The sequence below is a fragment of the Pelodiscus sinensis genome, chromosome 8 (assembly GCF_052426305.1).
Source record: "Pelodiscus sinensis isolate ZL-2025 chromosome 8, ASM5242630v1, whole genome shotgun sequence".
Taxonomy (NCBI): domain Eukaryota; kingdom Metazoa; phylum Chordata; order Testudines; family Trionychidae; genus Pelodiscus; species Pelodiscus sinensis.
In genome coordinates, this window is record NC_143059.1 from 75,048,870 (window position 1) to 75,067,701 (window position 18,832).

At 72.6% G+C, this 18,832-nt stretch overlaps 1 protein-coding gene across 3 annotated transcripts in view; it reads left to right on the plus strand.

Moving 5' to 3' along the window:
* The window catches only part of ABCC2 (ATP binding cassette subfamily C member 2), a 99,573-nt gene that overhangs the window by 21,662 nt on the left and 59,079 nt on the right, over nucleotides 1-18,832 (plus strand). For all 3 annotated transcript variants that reach the window (XM_089780324.1, XM_089780325.1, XM_089780326.1), the window contains exons 7-12: nucleotides 1,809-2,025; nucleotides 10,175-10,356; nucleotides 11,493-11,670; nucleotides 12,726-12,980; nucleotides 13,349-13,414; nucleotides 16,020-16,157. In XM_089780324.1, the coding sequence (XP_089636450.1) occupies nucleotides 1,809-2,025; nucleotides 10,175-10,356; nucleotides 11,493-11,670; nucleotides 12,726-12,980; nucleotides 13,349-13,414; nucleotides 16,020-16,157 (1,036 nt within the window). The remainder of the gene's footprint in view (nucleotides 1-1,808; nucleotides 2,026-10,174; nucleotides 10,357-11,492; nucleotides 11,671-12,725; nucleotides 12,981-13,348; nucleotides 13,415-16,019; nucleotides 16,158-18,832) is intronic.

Below are 18,832 nucleotides of genomic sequence, written 5' to 3' on the forward strand. Positions count from 1 at the left end.
CGGGGGCAGAGGAGCGGCTCTTGGCTTACGGGGGCAGAGGAGGGGCTCTTGGCTTGCGGGGGCAGAGGAGCGGCTCTTGGCTTACGGGGGCAGAGGAGCGGCTCTTGGCTTGCGGGGGCAGAGGAGCGGCTCTTGGCTTACGGGGGCAGAGAAGGGGCTCTTGGCTTACGGGGGCAGAGGAGCGGCTCTTGGCTTACGGGGGCAGAGGAGCGGCTCTTGGCTTGCGGGGGCAGAGGAGCGGCTCTTGGCTTACGGGGGCAGAGGAGGGGCTCTTGGCTTACGGGGGCAGAGGAGCGGCTCTTGGCTTGCGGGGGCAGAGGAGCGGCTCTTGGCTTGCGGGGGCAGAGGAGGGGCTCTTGGCTTACGGGGGCAGAGGAGCGGCTCTTGGCTTGCGGGGGCAGAGGAGGGGCTCTTGGCTTGCGGGGGCAGAGGAGCGGCTCTTGGCTTGCGGGGGCAGAGGAGGGGCTCTTGGCTTGCGGGGGCAGAGGAGGGGCTCTTGGCTTACGGGGGCAGAGGAGGGGCTCTTGGCTTGCGGGGGCAGAGGAGCGGCTCTTGGCTTACGGGGGCAGAGGAGCGGCTCTTGGCTTGCGGGGGCAGAGGAGCGGTGTGACGGCGCGTTGGGGGTTCCCCGTCTCCAGCACCCCGAAATGGCACAAACAGACTTCACCAGCCGGTGGAATAGAGGAAGTTTATTGCCTCTCCAGGATACAGCACAGCACAGATGTAATCTGGTCACAGAGCTGGGCTAGGATGCCTCAGGCCCCCTTGAGATGGGGCAGACTGGGCCCCTAAACTCCAGCCCCTTCTCCTAGGCTCTCCTCCATGCTCTCCCACAGTAACTAACTAAATTCCCTTGCAGCCCTGCCCCCCAGCCAGGGCAGCATCCACCTTCCTTTGTTCCTCTCCATGGGGGGTGTCTGGCCACTGGTTCAACAAGTTTGGCATTACCTCTGCCTAGCGAGGTTTTCCCTGCTGGGTCTTGCTCCAGACAGCAGGGGTCACCACAGCCCAGCAAGTACCCCCACTACGTCTCAAGCGGCTCTTGGCTTGCGGGGGCAGAGGAGCGGCTCTTGGCTTACGGGGGCAGAGGAGGGGCTCTTGGCTTACGGGGGCAGAGGAGCGGCTCTTGGCTTACGGGGGCAGAGGAGCGGCTCTTGGCTTGCGGGGGCAGAGGAGGGTCTCTTGGCTTACGGGGGCAGAGGAGGGGCTCTTGGCTTACGGGGGCAGAGGAGCGGCTCTTGGCTTGCGGGGGCAGAGGAGCGGCTCTTGGCTTGCGGGGGCAGAGGAGCGGCTCTTGGCTTACGGGGGCAGAGGAGCGGCTCTTGGCTTGCGGGGGCAGAGGAGCGGCTCTTGGCTTACGGGGGCAGAGGAGGGTCTCTTGGCTTACGGGGGCAGAGGAGGGGCTCTTGGCTTACGGGGGCAGAGGAGCGGCTCTTGGCTTGCGGGGGCAGAGGAGCGGCTCTTGGCTTGCGGGGGCAGAGGAGGGGCTCTTGGCTTACGGGGGCAGAGGAGGGGCTCTTGGCTTACGGGGGCAGAGGAGTGGCTCTTGGTTTGTGGGGGCAGAGGAGGGGCTCTTGGCTTACGGGGGCAGAGGAGGGTCTCTTGGCTTACGGGGGCAGAGGAGGGGCTCTTGGCTTACGGGGGCAGAGGAGGGGCTCTTGGCTTGCGGGGGCAGAGGAGGGGCTCTTGGCTTGCGGGGGCAGAGGAGCGGCTGTTGGCTTGCGCGGCCAGGGAGGTTCAGCAGCCCCGGGGGCGCTCGGCAGGAGGCCCGTTCCGGCGTTGCTGCCTGCAGCTCTCCCTGCCCACAGGATGGTTCTGAGGGCCTATCGCAAGCCCTTGGAGATGGAGGATCTCTGGGACTTGAGGGAAGACGTGAAAACCCAGCAGGTCTTCAGCAGGTTTGACAGGAACATGCGGGCCGAGCTGCGCAAGGCCCGGCGGGCGCTGGAGAGGAGCTCGCCCAGGGCAGCCCCAGAGCTCAGGAATGGGCTCGGCAGGCCCTGCAGCAAAGACTTCCTGGTGCTGGTAACTCCTGCCTGCCGTGGGCCCTGGCGCAGGCCGTGGGCGCTTGGCTCCAAGTGAGGGGAGGGGGCTTGGAGGGAGCCCCACGTGTCTCAAGATCTGCTCCCCTCACTAGCTCCACAGGCCTGTCTCACGGCCCCTGCCCCGGGCCAGCCGTGCCGCTGCATCCACTTGGGCGAGCCCAGGGCTGGGAAGCCCCCAGAGGCATGGCAATTAGGAGTGTGGTGGGGAGGGGCTGCAGCACGCCCGGGCCCCCCGCTGCCGTCCCACGTCCTGGGGCTCTGCCACCGTCCCACACGCTGGGGCTCTGCCACCGTCCCACACGCTGGGGGCTCTGCCACCGTCCCACACGCTGGGGCTGTGCCACCGTCCCACACGCTGGGGCTCTGCCACCGTCCCACACGCTGGGGGCTCTGCCACCGTCCCACACGCCGGGGCTCTGCCACCGTCCCACGCGCTGGGGGCTCTGCCACCGTCCCACACGCTGGGGCTGTGCCACCGTCCCACACGCTGGGGCTCTGCCACCGTCCCACACGCTGGGGCTCTGCCACCGTCCCACACGCTGGGGCTCTGCCACCGTCCCACACGCTGGGGGCTCTGCCACCGTCCCACACGCCGGGGCTCTGCCACCGTCCCACGCGCTGGGGGCTCTGCCACCGTCCCACGTCCTGGGGCTCTGCCACCGTCCCACGTCCTGGGGCTCTGCCACCGTCCCACACGCTGGGGCTCTGCCACCGTCCCACACGCTGGGGGCTCTGCCACCGTCCCACGCGCTGGGGCTCTGCCGCCGTCCCACGCGCTGGGGCTCTGCCGCCGTCCCACGCGCTGGGGCTCTGCCACCGTCCCACACCCTGGGGGCTCTGCCACCGTCCCACGCGCTGGGGCTCTGCCACTGTCCCACACGCTGGGGCTCTGCCACCGTCCCACACGCTGGGGGCTCTGCCACCGTCCCACGCGCTGGGGCTCTGCCACCGTCCCACGCGCTGGGGCTCTGCCGCCGTCCCACGCGCTGGGGCTCTGCCGCCGTCCCACGCGCTGGGGGCTCTGCCACCGTCCCACACGCTGGGGCTCTGCCACCGTCCCACGCGCTGGGGCTCTGCCGCCGTCCCACGCGCTGGGGCTCTGCCGCCGTCCCACGCGCTGGGGGCTCTGCCACCGTCCCACGCGCTGGGGGCTCTGCCACCGTCCCACGTCCTGGGGCTCTGCCGCCGTCCCACACGCTGGGGGCTCTGCCCCCGTCCCACGCGCCGGGGCTCTGCCACCGTCCCACGCGCCGGGGCTCTGCCACCGTCCCACACGCTGGGGCTCTGCCACCGTCCCACACGCCGGGGCTCTGCCCCCGTCCCACGTCCTGGGGCTCTGCCGCCGTCCCACGCGCTGGGGCTCTGCCACCGTCCCACACGCTGGGGCTCTGCCACCGTCCCACACGCCGGGGCTCTGCCCCCGTCCCACGTCCTGGGGCTCTGCCGCCGTCCCACGCGCTGGGGCTCTGCCACCGTCCCACACGCTGGGGCTCTGCCACCGTCCCACGCGCTGGGGCTCTGCCCCCGTCCCACGTCCTGGGGCTCTGCCGCCGTCCCACGCGCTGGGGCTCTGCCGCCGTCCCACACGCTGGGGGCTCTGCCACCGTCCCACACGCTGGGGCTCTGCCAATGTCCCACGCGCTGGGGCTCTGCCACCGTCCCACGCGCTGGGGGCTCTGCCACCGTCCCACACGCTGGGGCTCTGCCACCGTCCCACACGCTGGGGCTCTGCCACCGTCCCACACGCCGGGGCTCTGCCACCGTCCCACGCGCTGGGGCTCTGCCACCGTCCCACGCGCTGGGGGCTCTGCCACCGTCCCACACGCTGGGGCTCTGCCAATGTCCCACGCGCTGGGGCTCTGCCACCGTCCCACGCGCTGGGGGCTCTGCCACCGTCCCACACGCTGGGGCTCTGCCACCGTCCCACGCGCCGGGGCTCTGCCACCGTCCCACGCGCCGGGGCTCTGCCACCGTCCCACACGCCGGGGCTCTGCCACCGTCCCTCGCGCCGGGGCTCTGCCACCGTCCCTCGCGCCGGGGCTCTGCCACCGTCCCACGCGCTGGGGCTCTGCCACCCTCCCACGCGCTGGGGCTCTGCCCCCGTCCCACGTCCTGGGGCTCTGCCACCGTCCCACACGCTGGGGCTCTGCCACCGTCCCACGCGCCGGGGCTCTGCCACCGTCCCACACGCCGGGGCTCTGCCACCGTCCCACGCGCTGGGGGCTCTGCCACCGTCCCACGCGCTGGGGCTCTGCCACCGTCCCACACGCTGGGGGCTCTGCCACCGTCCCACGCGCTGGGGCTCTGCCACCGTCCCACACGCTGGGGGCTCTGCCACCGTCCCACGCGCTGGGGCTCTGCCACCGTCCCACGCGCTGGGGCTCTGCCACCGTCCCACACGCTGGGGGCTCTGCCACCGTCCCACGCGCTGGGGCTCTGCCACCCTCCCACGCGCTGGGGCTCTGCCCCCGTCCCACGTCCTGGGGCTCTGCCGCCGTCCCACGCGCTGGGGGCTCTGCCGCCGTCCCACGCGCTGGGGGCTCTGCCACCGTCCCACACGCTGGGGGCTCTGCCACTGTCCCACACGCTGGGGCTCTGCCAATGTCCCACGCGCTGGGGCTCTGCCACCGTCCCACGCGCTGGGGGCTCTGCCACCGTCCCACGCGCTGGGGGCTCTGCCACCGTCCCACGCGCCGGGGCTCTGCCACCGTCCCACACGCCGGGGCTCTGCCACCGTCCCACGCGCTGGGGCTCTGCCACCGTCCCACGCGCTGGGGGCTCTGCCACCGTCCCACACGCTGGGGCTCTGCCACCGTCCCACGCGCCGGGGCTCTGCCACCGTCCCACGCGCTGGGGCTCTGCCACCGTCCCACGCGCTGGGGCTCTGCCACCCTCCCACGCGCTGGGGCTCTGCCCCCGTCCCACGTCCTGGGGCTCTGCCGCCGTCCCACGCGCTGGGGGCTCTGCCGCCGTCCCACGCGCTGGGGGCTCTGCCGCCGTCCCACGCGCTGGGGCTCTGCCACCGTCCCACACGCTGGGGGCTCTGCCACCGTCCCACACGCTGGGGCTCTGCCAATGTCCCACGCGCTGGGGCTCTGCCACCGTCCCACACGCCGGGGCTCTGCCCCCGTCCCACGTCCTGGGGCTCTGCCACCGTCCCACGCGCTGGGGCTCTGCCACCGTCCCACACGCTGGGGCTCTGCCACCGTCCCACGCGCTGGGGCTCTGCCCCCGTCCCACGTCCTGGGGCTCTGCCGCCGTCCCACGCGCTGGGGCTCTGCCGCCGTCCCACACGCTGGGGGCTCTGCCACCGTCCCACACGCTGGGGCTCTGCCAATGTCCCACGCGCTGGGGCTCTGCCACCGTCCCACGCGCTGGGGGCTCTGCCACCGTCCCACACGCTGGGGCTCTGCCACCGTCCCACACGCTGGGGCTCTGCCACCGTCCCACACGCCGGGGCTCTGCCACCGTCCCACGCGCTGGGGCTCTGCCACCGTCCCACGCGCTGGGGCTCTGCCACCGTCCCACACGCTGGGGCTCTGCCAATGTCCCACGCGCTGGGGCTCTGCCACCGTCCCACGCGCTGGGGGCTCTGCCACCGTCCCACACGCTGGGGCTCTGCCACCGTCCCACGCGCCGGGGCTCTGCCACCGTCCCACACGCCGGGGCTCTGCCACCGTCCCTCGCGCCGGGGCTCTGCCACCGTCCCTCGCGCCGGGGCTCTGCCACCGTCCCACGCGCTGGGGCTCTGCCACCCTCCCACGCGCTGGGGGCTCTGCCACCCTCCCACGCGCTGGGGCTCTGCCCCCGTCCCACGTCCTGGGGCTCTGCCACCGTCCCACGCGCTGGGGGCTCTGCCACCGTCCCACGCGCTGGGGGCTCTGCCACCGTCCCACACGCTGGGGGCTCTGCCACCGTCCCACGCGCTGGGGCTCTGCCACCGTCCCACACGCTGGGGGCTCTGCCACCGTCCCACGCGCTGGGGCTCTGCCACCGTCCCACACGCTGGGGGCTCTGCCACCGTCCCACGCGCTGGGGCTCTGCCACCGTCCCACACGCTGGGGGCTCTGCCACCGTCCCACGCGCTGGGGCTCTGCCACCCTCCCACGCGCTGGGGCTCTGCCCCCGTCCCACGTCCTGGGGCTCTGCCGCCGTCCCACGCGCTGGGGGCTCTGCCACCGTCCCACACGCTGGGGGCTCTGCCACCGTCCCACACGCTGGGGCTCTGCCAATGTCCCACGCGCTGGGGCTCTGCCACCGTCCCATGCGCTGGGGGCTCTGCCACCGTCCCACGCGCTGGGGGCTCTGCCACCGTCCCACGCGCTGGGGGCTCTGCCACCGTCCCACGCGCCGGGGCTCTGCCACCGTCCCACACGCCGGGGCTCTGCCACCGTCCCACGCGCTGGGGCTCTGCCACCGTCCCACGCGCTGGGGGCTCTGCCACCGTCCCACACGCTGGGGGCTCTGCCACCGTCCCACGCGCCGGGGCTCTGCCACCGTCCCACGCGCCGGGGCTCTGCCACCGTCCCACGCGCTGGGGCTCTGCCACCGTCCCACGCGCTGGGGCTCTGCCACCCTCCCACGCGCTGGGGCTCTGCCCCCGTCCCACGTCCTGGGGCTCTGCCGCCGTCCCACGCGCTGGGGGCTCTGCCGCCGTCCCACGCGCTGGGGGCTCTGCCGCCGTCCCACGCGCTGGGGCTCTGCCACCGTCCCACACGCTGGGGGCTCTGCCACCGTCCCACACGCTGGGGCTCTGCCACCGTCCCACGCGCTGGGGCTCTGCCACCGTCCCACACGCTGGGGGCTCTGCCACCGTCCCACGCGCTGGGGGCTCTGCCACCGTCCCACACGCTGGGGGCTCTGCCACCGTCCCACGCGCTGGGGCTCTGCCACCGTCCCACACGCTGGGGGCTCTGCCACCGTCCCACGCGCTGGGGGCTCTGCCACCGTCCCACACGCTGGGGCTCTGCCACCGTCCCACGCGCCGGGGCTCTGCCACCGTCCCACGCGCTGGGGCTCTGCCACCGTCCCACGCGCTGGGGCTCTGCCACCGTCCCACGCGCCGGGGCTCTGCCACCGTCCCACGCGCCGGGGCTCTGCCACCGTCCCACGCGCTGGGGCTCTGCCACCGTCCCACGCGCTGGGGCTCTGCCACCGTCCCACGCGCTGGGGCTCTGCCACCGTCCCACACGCTGGGGCTCTGCCACCGTCCCACGCGCTGGGGGCTCTGCCACCGTCCCACACGCTGGGGGCTCTGCCGCCGTCCCACACGCCGGGGGCTCTGCCACCGTCCCACACGCCGGGGCTCTGCCACCGTCCCACGCGCTGGGGCTCTGCCACCGTCCCACGCGCTGGGGCTCTGCCACCGTCCCACGCGCCGGGGCTCTGCCACCGTCCCACGCGCTGGGGCTCTGCCACCGTCCCACGCGCTGGGGCTCTGCCACCCTCCCACGCGCTGGGGCTCTGCCCCCGTCCCACGTCCTGGGGCTCTGCCGCCGTCCCACGCGCTGGGGGCTCTGCCACCGTCCCACGCGCTGGGGGCTCTGCCACCGTCCCACGCGCTGGGGCTCTGCCACCGTCCCACACGCTGGGGGCTCTGCCACCGTCCCACACGCTGGGGCTCTGCCGCCGTCCCACGCGCTGGGGCTCTGCCACCGTCCCACACGCTGGGGGCTCTGCCACCGTCCCACGCGCTGGGGGCTCTGCCACCGTCCCACACGCTGGGGCTCTGCCACCGTCCCACGCGCTGGGGCTCTGCCACCGTCCCACACGCTGGGGCTCTGCCACCGTCCCACGCGCTGGGGGCTCTGCCACCGTCCCACGCGCTGGGGGCTCTGCCACCGTCCCACACGCTGGGGCTCTGCCACCGTCCCACGCGCCGGGGCTCTGCCACCGTCCCACGCGCTGGGGCTCTGCCACCCTCCCACACGCCGGGGCTCTGCCACCGTCCCACGCGCCGGGGCTCTGCCACCGTCCCACGCGCCGGGGCTCTGCCACCGTCCCACGCGCCGGGGCTCTGCCACCGTCCCACGCGCCGGGGCTCTGCCACCGTCCCACACGCTGGGGCTCTGCCACCGTCCCACGCGCTGGGGGCTCTGCCGCCGTCCCACATGCTGGGGGCTCTGCCGCCGTCCCACACGCCGGGGGCTCTGCCACCGTCCCACACGCCGGGGGCTCTGCCGCCGTCCCACGCGCTGGGGCTCTGCCGCTGTCCCACACGCTGGGGGCTCTGCCACCGTCCCACGCGCTGTGGCTCTGCCGCCGTCCCACACGCTGGGGCTCTGCCACCGTCCCACGCGCTGGGGGCTCTGCCACCGTCCCACACGCTGGGGCTGTGCCACCGTCCCACACGCTGGGGGCTCTGCCACCGTCCCACATGCTGGGGCTCTGCCGCCGTCCCACACGCTGGGGCTCTGCCACCGTCCCACGCGCTTGGGGCTCTGCCACCGTCCCACGCGCTGGGGGCTCTGCCACCGTCCCACGCGCTGGGGGCTCTGCCACCGTCCCACGCGCTGGGGCTCTGCCACCGTCCCACACGCTGGGGCTCTGCCACCGTCCCACGCGCTGGGGGCTCTGCCACCGTCCCACACGCTGGGGCTCTGCCGCCGTCCCACACGCTGGGGCTCTGCCACCGTCCCACGCGCTGGGGCTCTGCCACCGTCCCACTCCGGCCTTTGCTCCTGGCTGCGGCTGGGGCCGGGAGGGCGGGGAAAGGGGCTGGATTTCCGCACGTTCCACGCCCCTAGAAGCCCCTTCTCCCCAGGGCTCTGTGCTGCCCACGCGGCCCCAGCCTCACCTCCCTGGTAAGAGCGTGTGAAGCACTAACCTGTGCAGCTCCCCCCCGCTTCCTAAGCACCTGCTGCTCCCACCATCCCTGCGGCCTCCTGCCCACCAGGACGGCCTGGCACCTGTGGGGGGCACATGTCTCAGGGACGACTCCTCTGCCAGGGCACCTGTTCTGGGGGATGGGCCCCCAAGTGGGGCACCCAGCCTGGGGAAGGATGGGACCCTGAGCGGGCCTCCTATAAAGGGGAGAGCCCCACGGGGGAAGTCTGAGCTGTGCGGTCCATGGCTATGGAGTGTGGGGCAGGGTCCCATGGAAGGAGTGTGAGCCAGGCAGTCCATGGGTGTGAGCCATAGGGCAGGGCCCCGTGGTGGGAGTCGGAGCCAGGCAGTCCATGGGAGGGGGCAGGGCCCCGTGGGTTATCGGAGCCAGGCAGTCCATGGGAGGGGCAGGGCCCCGTGGGGTATCGGAGCCAGGCAGTGCATGGGAGGGGCAGGGACCCATGCGGTATAGGAGCCAGGCAGTGCATGGGAGGGGCAGGGCCCCGTGGGGTATCGGAGCCAGGCAGTGCATGGGAGGGGCAGGGCCCCGTGGGGTATCGGAGCCAGGCAGTGCACGGGAGGGTATCGGAGCCAGGCAGTGCATGGGAGGGGCAGGGCCCCATGGGGTATCGGAGCCAGGCAGTGCACAGGAGGGGCAGGGCCCCGTGGGGTATCGGAGCCAGGCAGTGCACGGGAGGGGCAGGGCCCCATGGGGTATCGGAGCCAGGCAGTGCACGGGAGGGTATCGGAGCCAGGCAGTTCACGGGAGGGTATCGGAGCCAGGCAGTGCACGGGAGGGGCAGGGCCCCGTGGGGTATCGGAGCCAGGCAGTGCACAGGAGGGGCAGAGCCCCGTGGGGTATCAGAGCCAGGCAGTGCACAGGAGGGGCAGGGCCCCGTGGGGTATCGGAGTCAGGCGGTGCACAGGAGGGGCAGGGCCTCATGGGGTATCGGAGCCAGGCAGTGCACGGGAGGGTATCGGAGCCAGGCAGTGCACGGGAGGGTATCGGAGCCAGGCAGTGCACGGGAGGGGCAGGGTCCCGTCGGGTATCGGAGCCAGGCAGTGCACGGGCGGGTATCGGAGCCAGGCAGTGCACGGGAGGGGCAGGGCCCCATGGGGTATCGGAGCCAGGCAGTGCACGGGAGGGTATCGGAGCCAGGCAGTTCACGGGAGGGTATCGGAGCCAGGCAGTGCACGGGAGGGGCAGGGCCCCGTGGGGTATCGGAGCCAGGCAGTGCACGGGAGTGTATCGGAGCCAGGGTGCGGCCGCAGGGGCCTGTCTGACCCAGCTGGCTCCGTGCTAGGAGGAGAAGCGGTCGAGGAGGAAGAGGGAGGAGGCGGAGGACGGCCGCGGCCACGGCAGGGATCACCCTAAGGCCTGGCTGGCGAAGACCCTTCTCAGAACCTTTGCCGGGAACCTCCTGAAATCGGTGGCTTTCAAGCTGGTGCACGACCTGCTGGTGTTCGCCAGCCCCCAGCTGCTGAAGTGAGTCCGCCTCCCTGGGTTGCCTCCAGAGGGCCCCCTGGCTGCCCCCCACCCTGCCAGGGGCTGCTCCGCCCTCCAGGGCTGGTTGTTACAGCTGGGCGGGGGGGGGAGGCTGGTGTCTGTGGGTGGGGATGGGGTGGGGATGTCTCCAGAGTTAGTTGCTTTGAGGAGGGAGTGCTGATGCCCTTCTGGGTGTCGCTTGGGGGGGGGAAGGGGTGTCTGGGGGCCAGAGGTGACCCCAGAGGGCTTGTCTCTGGGCAGTGTCAGCAATGTTCCTGGGGACTGGTCTCTGTGGGGCAGATATGGCAGGATCCATAGGGGGCTAGTCTGTGGGGCAGGAGTGGCAGGATGCATGAGGGGATGGTCTGTGGGCTGGGGTGACAGGATTCATGGGGGCCTGGTCTGTGAGGGGTGGCAGGATCCATGGGGGGCTGGTCTATGGGGTAGGGGTGGCAGGATGTGTAGGGGGCTGGTCTGTGGGGCAGGGGGGCAGGATCCATGGGGGGCTGGTCTGTGAGGGGTGGCAGGATCCATGGGGGGCTGGTCTATGGGGTAGGGGTGGCAGGATGTGTAGGGGGCTGGTCTGTGGGCAGGGGTGACAGGATTCATGGGGGGCTGGCCTGTGGCAGGGGGCAGGATCCGTGGGGGGCTGGCCTGTGGCAGGGGGCAGGATCCGTGGGGGGCTGGCCTGTGGCAGGGGGCAGGATCCGTGGGGGGCTGGCCTGTGGCAGGGAGGCAGGATCCGTGGGGGGCTGGCCTGTGAGGAGTGACAGGATTCATGGGGGGCTGGCCTGTGGCAGGGGGGCAGGATCCGTGGGGGGCTGGCCTGTGGCAGGGGGCAGGATCCGTGGGGGGCTGGCCTGTGGCAGGGGGCAGGGTCCGTGGGGGGTGGCCTGTGGCAGGGGGCAGGGTCCGTGGGGGGCTGGCCTGTGGCAGGGGGCAGGGTCCGTGTGGGGCTCTGTGGCAGGGGGCAGGGTCCGTGGGGGGCTCTGTGGCAGGGGGCAGGGTCCGTGGGGGGTGGCCTGTGGCAGGGGGCAGGGTCCGTGGGGGTCTCTGTGGCAGGGGGAGGGTCCGTGGGGGGTGGCCTGTGGCAGGCTCTCCATGCCGGCTGGTCTCACTGGTGCCCTGGCTCTCAGGCTGCTGATCTCCTTCGTGGCGGACGGCTCGGCGCACGCCTGGCAGGGCTACGCCTACGCGCTGCTGCTGCTGGTCACCGTGCTGGTCCAGTCCCTCTGCCTGCAGCAGTACTTCCAGCTCTGCTTCCTGCTGGGCCTGAGCGTGCGCACCGCCCTCATGGCCGCTGTCTACAAGAAGGTGGGTGGGTCCCTGTGACGGCGCGTTGGGGGTTCCCCGTCTCCTGCACCCCGAAATGGCACGAACAGACTGCACCAGCCAGTGGAATTGAGGGTGGTTTATTGCTCCTCCAGCACAGCGCAGCACAGATGTAATCTGGTTACAGGAACTGGGGCTAAGAGGCCTCAGTGCCCCCCTTGAGATAGGGGAGTCCCAGCCCCCTCCCCAGCTCCTTATTCCCTGCCTTCCAGACAGGAACTAACTAACCCTCTTCCAGCCCTGCCCCCCAGCCAGGGCAGCATCCACCTCCCTTTGTTCCTCTCCACCTCCCTGCAGCATGGAGTCCCCAGGGTCGGCCGGGCGGGCAGGGCTCTGTGGAGTGATCCCTGGGCAGGGACAGGCGGGCTGCAGTCCTGGGGCACCTCCCTGCAGCATGGAGTCCCCAGGGTCGGCCGGGTGGGCTGGGCTCTGTGGAGTGATCCCTGACAGGGTCAGGCGGGCTGCAGTCCTGGGGGCACCTCCCTGCAGCATGGAGTCCCCAGGGTCGGCCGGGCGGGCTGGGCTCTGGGGAGTGATCCCTGGGCAGGGACAGGCGGGCTGGGCTCTGTGGAGTGATCCCTGGGCAGGGACAGGCGGGCTGGGCTCTGTGGAGTGATCCCTGGGCAGGGACAGGCGGGCTGCAGTCCTGGGGGCACCTCCCTGCAGCATGGAGTCCCCAGGGTCGGCCGGGCGGGCTGGGCTCTGTGGAGTGATCCCTGGGCAGGGACAGGCGGGCTGGGCTCTGTGGAGTGATCCCTGGGCAGGGACAGGCGGGCTGGGCTCTGTGGAGTGATCCCTGGGCAGGGACAGGCGGGCTGCAGTCCTGGGGGCACCTCCCTGCAGCATGGAGTCCCCAGGGTCGGCCGGGTGGGCTGGGCTCTGTGGAGTGATCCCTGACAGGGTCAGGCGGGCTGCAGTCCTGGGGGCACCTCCCTGCAGCATGGAGTCCCCAGGGTCGGCCGGGCGGGCTGGGCTCTGTGGCTGAGAGCCAGGCGCTTCAATGGCTCTGGGCCCTGCTGACCGCGCTCCCGTCCTAGGCGCTGTCCGTCTGCAACGCCACCCGCAAGCAGCACACGCAGGGCGAGACGGTGAACCTGATGGCGGCCGACGCCCAGAGGTTCATGGACCTGACCAACTTCCTCCACCAGCTGTGGTCGGCGCCGCTGCAGATCGCCCTGGCCACCCTCTTCCTGTGGTGGGAGCTGGGCCCCTCCGTCCTGGCCGGGATCGGGGTCATGGTGCTGGTCATCCCCATCAACGCTGTCCTGGTCACCAAGGCCAGGGGCATTCAGGTCAGGGGCTGGGCAGGGCCCCCCGGCTAGCAGGCAGAGGCCCCTCCGTGCTGGAGCCCCCCTGCCCAGCCTGCCCCACCCTCTGGTGCCCGCTTGCTGGCAGCAGCAGTGGAATGGAGAGGGGCCCCTGGAGAGGCGATGCAGCCGGCTCAGGGCTGCCCCGGGCCCTGCAGTCCCCAGACCCCCCAGTCGGCTGAGCCCCCTGCCCCTCCGCTGGTGCAGGCCCTGGCCGGGGGGAGCTGGGACCAGAGAGGAGTCTGGGGGGGCCTGCGGGTGGAGAGCCCTGGCAGGGCGGGGGTTGAGCTGCTCCTCGCATTGGGGGCTGGGGGGACCCACCTCGCCTTTCCCGTCTGCTTTTCTCTGGGCAGATGAAGAACATGAAGAACAAGGACGAGCGCATGAAAATAATGAATGAGATCCTCAGTGGGATCAAGGTGAGCACATGGACCTCCCAGCTCAGTGCCGACTGGCCCCTCCCCCCGCGGGGCATTTGGGGGGCCCTGGATCCCCACCTGGGGCATTGGGGCGGTGCCTGGCTCCCCCCGCGGGGCATTCGGGGGGGCCTGGATCCCCACCTGGGGCATTGAGGCGGTGCCTGGCTCCCCCCACGGGGCATTCGGGGGGCCCTGGATCCCCACCTGGGGCATTGGGGCGGTGCCTGGCTCCCCCCGCGGGGCATTCGGGGGGCCCTGGATCCCCACCTGGGGCATTGAGGCGGTGCCTGGCTCCCCCCGCGGGGCATTCGGGGGGCCCTGGATCCCCACCTGGGGCATTGGGGCGGTGCCTGGCTCCCCCCACGGGGCATTCGGGGGGGCCTGGATCCCCACCTGGGGCATTGGGGCGGTGCCTGGCTCCCCCCGCGGGGCATTCGGGGGGCCCTGGATCCCCACCTGGGGCATTGGGGCGGTGCCTGGCTCCCCCCACGGGGCATTCGGGGGGCCCTGGATCCCCACCTGGGGCATTGGGGCGGTGCCTGGCTCCCCCCGCGGGGCATTCGGGGGGCCCTGGATCCCCACCTGGGGCATTGAGGCGGTGCCTGGCTCCCCCTGCGGGGCATTCGGGGGGGCCTGGATCCCCACCTGGGGCATTGGGGCGGTGCCTGGCTCCCCCCGCGGGGCATTCGGGGGGGCCTGGATCCTCACCTGGGGCATTGGGGCGGTGCCTGGCTCCCCCCGCGGGGCATTCGGGGGGGCCTGGATCCTCACCTGGGGCATTGGGACAGTGCCTGGCTCCCCCCGCGGGGTATTCGGGGGGCCCTGGATCCCCACCTGGGGCATTGGGGCGGTGCCTGGCTCCCCTCGCGGGGCATTCGGGGGGGCCTGGATCCTCACCTGGGGCATTGGGGCGGTGCCTGGCTCCCCCCGAGGGGCATTCGGGGGGGCCTGGATCCCCACCTGGGGCGTTGGGGCGGTGCCTGGCTCCCCCCGCGGGGCATTCGGGGGGCCTGGATCCTCACCTGGGGCATTGGGACGGTGCCTGGCTCCCCCCGCGGGGCATTCGGGGGGCCCTGGATCCCCACCTGGGGCATTGGGGCGGTGCCTGGCTCCCCCCACGGGGCATTTGGGGGGCCCTGGATCCCCACCTGGGGCATTGAGGCGGTGCCTGGCTCCCCCCGCGGGGCATTCGGGGGGGCCTGGATCCTCACCTGGGGCATTGGGGCGGTGCCTGGCTCCCCCTGCGGGGCATTTGGGGGGGCCTGGATCCTCACCTGGGGCATTTGGGGCGGTGCCTGGCTCCCCCCGCGGGGCATTCGGGGGGCCCTGGATCCCCACCTGGGGCATTGGGGCGGTGCCTGGCTCCCCCCGCGGGGCATTCGGGGGGCCCTGGATCCCCACCTGGGGCATTGGGGCGGTGCCTGGCTCCCCCCGCGGGGCATTCGGGGGGGCCTGGATCCCCACCTGGGGCATTGGGGCGGTGCCTGGCTCCCCCCGAGGGGCATTTGGGGGGCCCTGGATCCCCACCTGGGGCATTGGGGTGGTGCCTGGCTCCCCCCGCGGGGCATTCGGGGGGCCCTGGATCCCCACCTGGGGCATTGGGGCGGTGCCTGGCTCCCCCCACGGGGCATTCGGGGGGGCCTGGATCCCCACCTGGGGCATTGGGGCGGTGCCTGGCTCCCCCCACGGGGCATTCGGGGGGCCCTGGATCCCCACCTGGGGCATTGGGGCGGTGCCTGGCTCCCCCCACGGGGCATTCGGGGGGGCCTGGATCCCCACCTGGGGCATTGGGGCGGTGCCTGGCTCCCCTCGCGGGGCATTCGGGGGGCCCTGGATCCCCACCTGGGGCATTGAGGCGGTGCCTGGCTCCCCCCGCGGGGCATTCGGGGGGGCCTGGATCCCCACCTGGGGCATTGGGGCGGTGCCTGGCTCCCCCGCGGGGCATTCGGGGGGGCCTGGATCCTCACCTGGGGCATTGGGGCAGTGCCTGGCTCCCCTCGCGGGGCATTCGGGGGGGCCTGGATCCTCACCTGGGGCATTGGGGCGGTGCCTGGCTCCCCCGCGGGGCATTCGGGGGGCCTGGATCCTCACCTGGGGCATTGGGACAGTGCCTGGCTCCCCCCGCGGGGTATTCGGGGGGCCCTGGATCCCCACCTGGGGCATTCGGGGCGGTGCCTGGCTCCCCCCACGGGGCATTTGGGGGGCCCTGGATCCCCACCTGGGGCATTGAGGCGGTGCCTGGCTCCCCCTGCGGGGCATTCGGGGGGCCCTGGATCCCCACCTGGGGCATTCGGGGCGGTGCCTGGCTCCCCCCGCGGGGCATTTGGGGCGGTGCCTGGCTCCCCCCACGGGGCATTCGGGGGGCCCTGGATCCCCACCTGGGGCATTCGGGGCGGTGCCTGGCACCCCGGTAGTGGCATGAACAGACTCCACCAGCCATCCCGCTCCAGGGCACATGGGGGCCCACATGGGGATGGTGCCCAGCTGCCCCTTGGCAGTGCCCCCCAGCCCATAGCACCTGGGCAGACGGGGTGGCTGGAGGGCAGGGCCCCGGCGGGGGCGGGGCTGCTGGGTGCCAGGACTGTTCACTGCGGGTTTCTCGCAGATCCTGAAGCTGTTTGCCTGGGAACCTTCGTTCGAGCAGCGGGTGGGGGAGATCCGGGCGCGGGAGCTGAGGAGTTTGCTGCACTTCTCCTACCTTCAGGCCATGTCCATCTTCGTCTTCTCCTGCGCCCCCTTCCTGGTGAGCGCCAGGTCTGGCCTGGAGGGCCCTGGGAGGCAGTGCTGGCAGGGTCAGAGTATGTCCAGGCCATACCACGAGGCTGCAGGCTCTGCGGGGGCTGTGGGGAGGGTGGACGTGTCACGGGGGTGACAGGTGTAGACGGGAAGTAACGTGCCTAGTTCCTCCCCCACCATCCCAGGCTGCCTCCCTGTGATCAGGGGCTGGGATTTGCCCCAGGTGGGGTGGGAAGGCCCTTATGTGGGGCATTGGTTCCAGGGAGGGACCCCGGGTGGGGCATTTATCCCAGAGAAGGGCCCCCAGGTGGGGCATTGGTCCCTAGGTGGGCGGGTGATGGTTCCAGAGAGGGCGGGGTCCCAGCGGAAGTGGCGTGGGGAGGACACGTGGGCGGGGCCCCAGTGGGAGTGGTGTGCGGAGGACACGTGGGCGGGGCCCCAGTGGGAGTGGCGTGAGGAGGACACGTGGGCGGGGCCCCAGTGGGAGTGGCGTGCGGAGGACACGTGGGCAGGGCCCCAGTGGGAGTGGCGTGGGGAGGACACGTGGGCGGGGCCCCAGTGGGAGTGGCGTGGGGAGGACACGTGGGCGGGGCCCCAGTGGGAGTGGCGTGGGGAGGACATGTGGGCGGGGCCCCAGTGGGAGTGGCGTGGGGAGGACACGTGGGCGGGGCCCCAGTGGGAGTGGCGTGAGGAGGACACGTGGGCGGGGCCCCAGTGGGAGTGGCGTGCGGAGGACACGTGGGCGGGGCCCCAGTGGGAGTGGCGTGGGGAGGACACGTGGGCGGGGCCCCAGTGGGAGTGGCGTGCGGAGGACACGTGGGCGGGGCCCCAGTGGGAGTGGTGTGGGGAGGACATGTGGGCGGGACCCCAGCGGGAGTGGCGTGGGGAGGACACGTGGGCGGGGCCCCAGTGGGAGTGGTGTGGGGAGGACATGTGGGCGGGACCCCAGCGGGAGTGGCGTGGGGAGGACATGTGGGCGGGACCCCAGCGGGAGTGGCGTGGGGAGGACACGTGGGCGGGGCCCCAGTGGGAGTGGCATGGGGAGGACACATGGGCGGGGCCCCAGCGGGAGTGGCGTGCGGAGGACACGTGGGCGGGACCCCAGCGGGAGTGGCGTGGGGAGGACATGTGGGCGGGACCCCAGTGGGAGTGGCGTGCAGAGGACATGTGGGCGGGGCCCCAATGGGAGTGGCGTGCAGAGGACACGTGGGCGGGGCCCCAGTGGGAGTGGCGTGGAGAGGACACGTGGGCGGGGCCCCAGTGGGAGCCCCAGCAGAAGTGGCGCAGGGAGGACACGTGGGCGGGGCCCCAGTGGGAGTGGCGTGGGGAGGACATGTGGGCGGGACCCCAGTGGGAGTGGCGTGCAGAGGACATGTGGGCGGGGCCCCAATGGGAGTGGCGTGCAGAGGACACGTGGGCGGGGCCCCAGTGGGAGTGGCGTGGAGAGGACACGTGGGCGGGGCCCCAGTGGGAGCCCCAGCAGAAGTGGCGCAAGGAGGACACGTGGGCGGGGCCCCAGCGGGAGTGGCGTGGGGAGGACATGTGGGCGGGACCCCAGTGGGAGTGGCGTGGGGAGGACATGTGGGCGGGACCCCAGTGGGAGTGGCGTGCAGAGGACATGTGGGCGGGGCCCCAATGGGAGTGGCGTGCAGAGGACACGTGGGCGGGGCCCCAGTGGGAGTGGCGTGGAGAGGACACGTGGGCGGGGCCCCAGTGGGAGCCCCAGCAGAAGTGGCGCAGGGAGGACACGTGGGCGGGGCCCCAGTGGGAGCCCCAGCAGAAGTGGCGCAAGGAGGACACGTGGGCGGGGCCCCAGTGGGAGTGGCGTGGGGAGGACTCGTGGGCGGGGCCCCAGCGGAAGTGGCATGGGGAGGACACGTGGGCGGGTCCCAGTGGGAGTGGCGTGGGGAGGACACATGGGCGGGTCCCAGTGGGAGTGGCGTGAGGAGGACACGTGGGCGGGGTCCCAGTGGGAGTGGCGTGGGGAGGACACATGGGCGGGTCCCAGTGGGACTGGCGTGCAGAGGACACGTGGGCGGGGCCCCAGTGGGAGTGGCGTGGGGAGGACTCGTGGGCGGGGCCCCAGCGGAAGTGGCATGTGGAGGACACGTGAGCGGGGCCCCAGTGGGAGTTGTGTGCGGAGGACACGTGGGCGGGGCCCCAGTGGGAGTGGCGTGGGGAGGACACATGGGCGGGTCCCAGTGGGACTGGCGTGCAGAGGACACGTGGGCGGGGCCCCAGTGGGAGTGGCGTGGGGAGGACTCGTGGGCGGGGCCCCAGCGGAAGTGGCATGTGGAGGACACGTGAGCGGGGCCCCAGTGGGAGTTGTGTGCGGAGGACACGTGGGCGGGGCCCCAGCGGAAGTGGCATGGGGAGGACACGTGGGCGGGTCCCAGTGGGACTGGCGTGCAGAGGACACGTGGGCGGGGCCCCAGTGAGAGTGGCGTGTGGAGGACACGTGGGCGGGGCCCCAGTGGGAGTGGCGTGGGGAGGACACGTGGGCGGGTCCCAGTGGGAGTGGCGTGGGGAGGACACGTGGGCGGGTCCCAGTGGGACTGGCGTGGGGAGGACACGTGGGCGGGGCCCCAGTGGGACTGGCGTGGGGAGGACACGTGGGCGGGGCCCAGTGGGAGTGCTGTGCAGTGGGAGGATGGAACCCCTGGCCTGCAGGTGGAAGAAGGG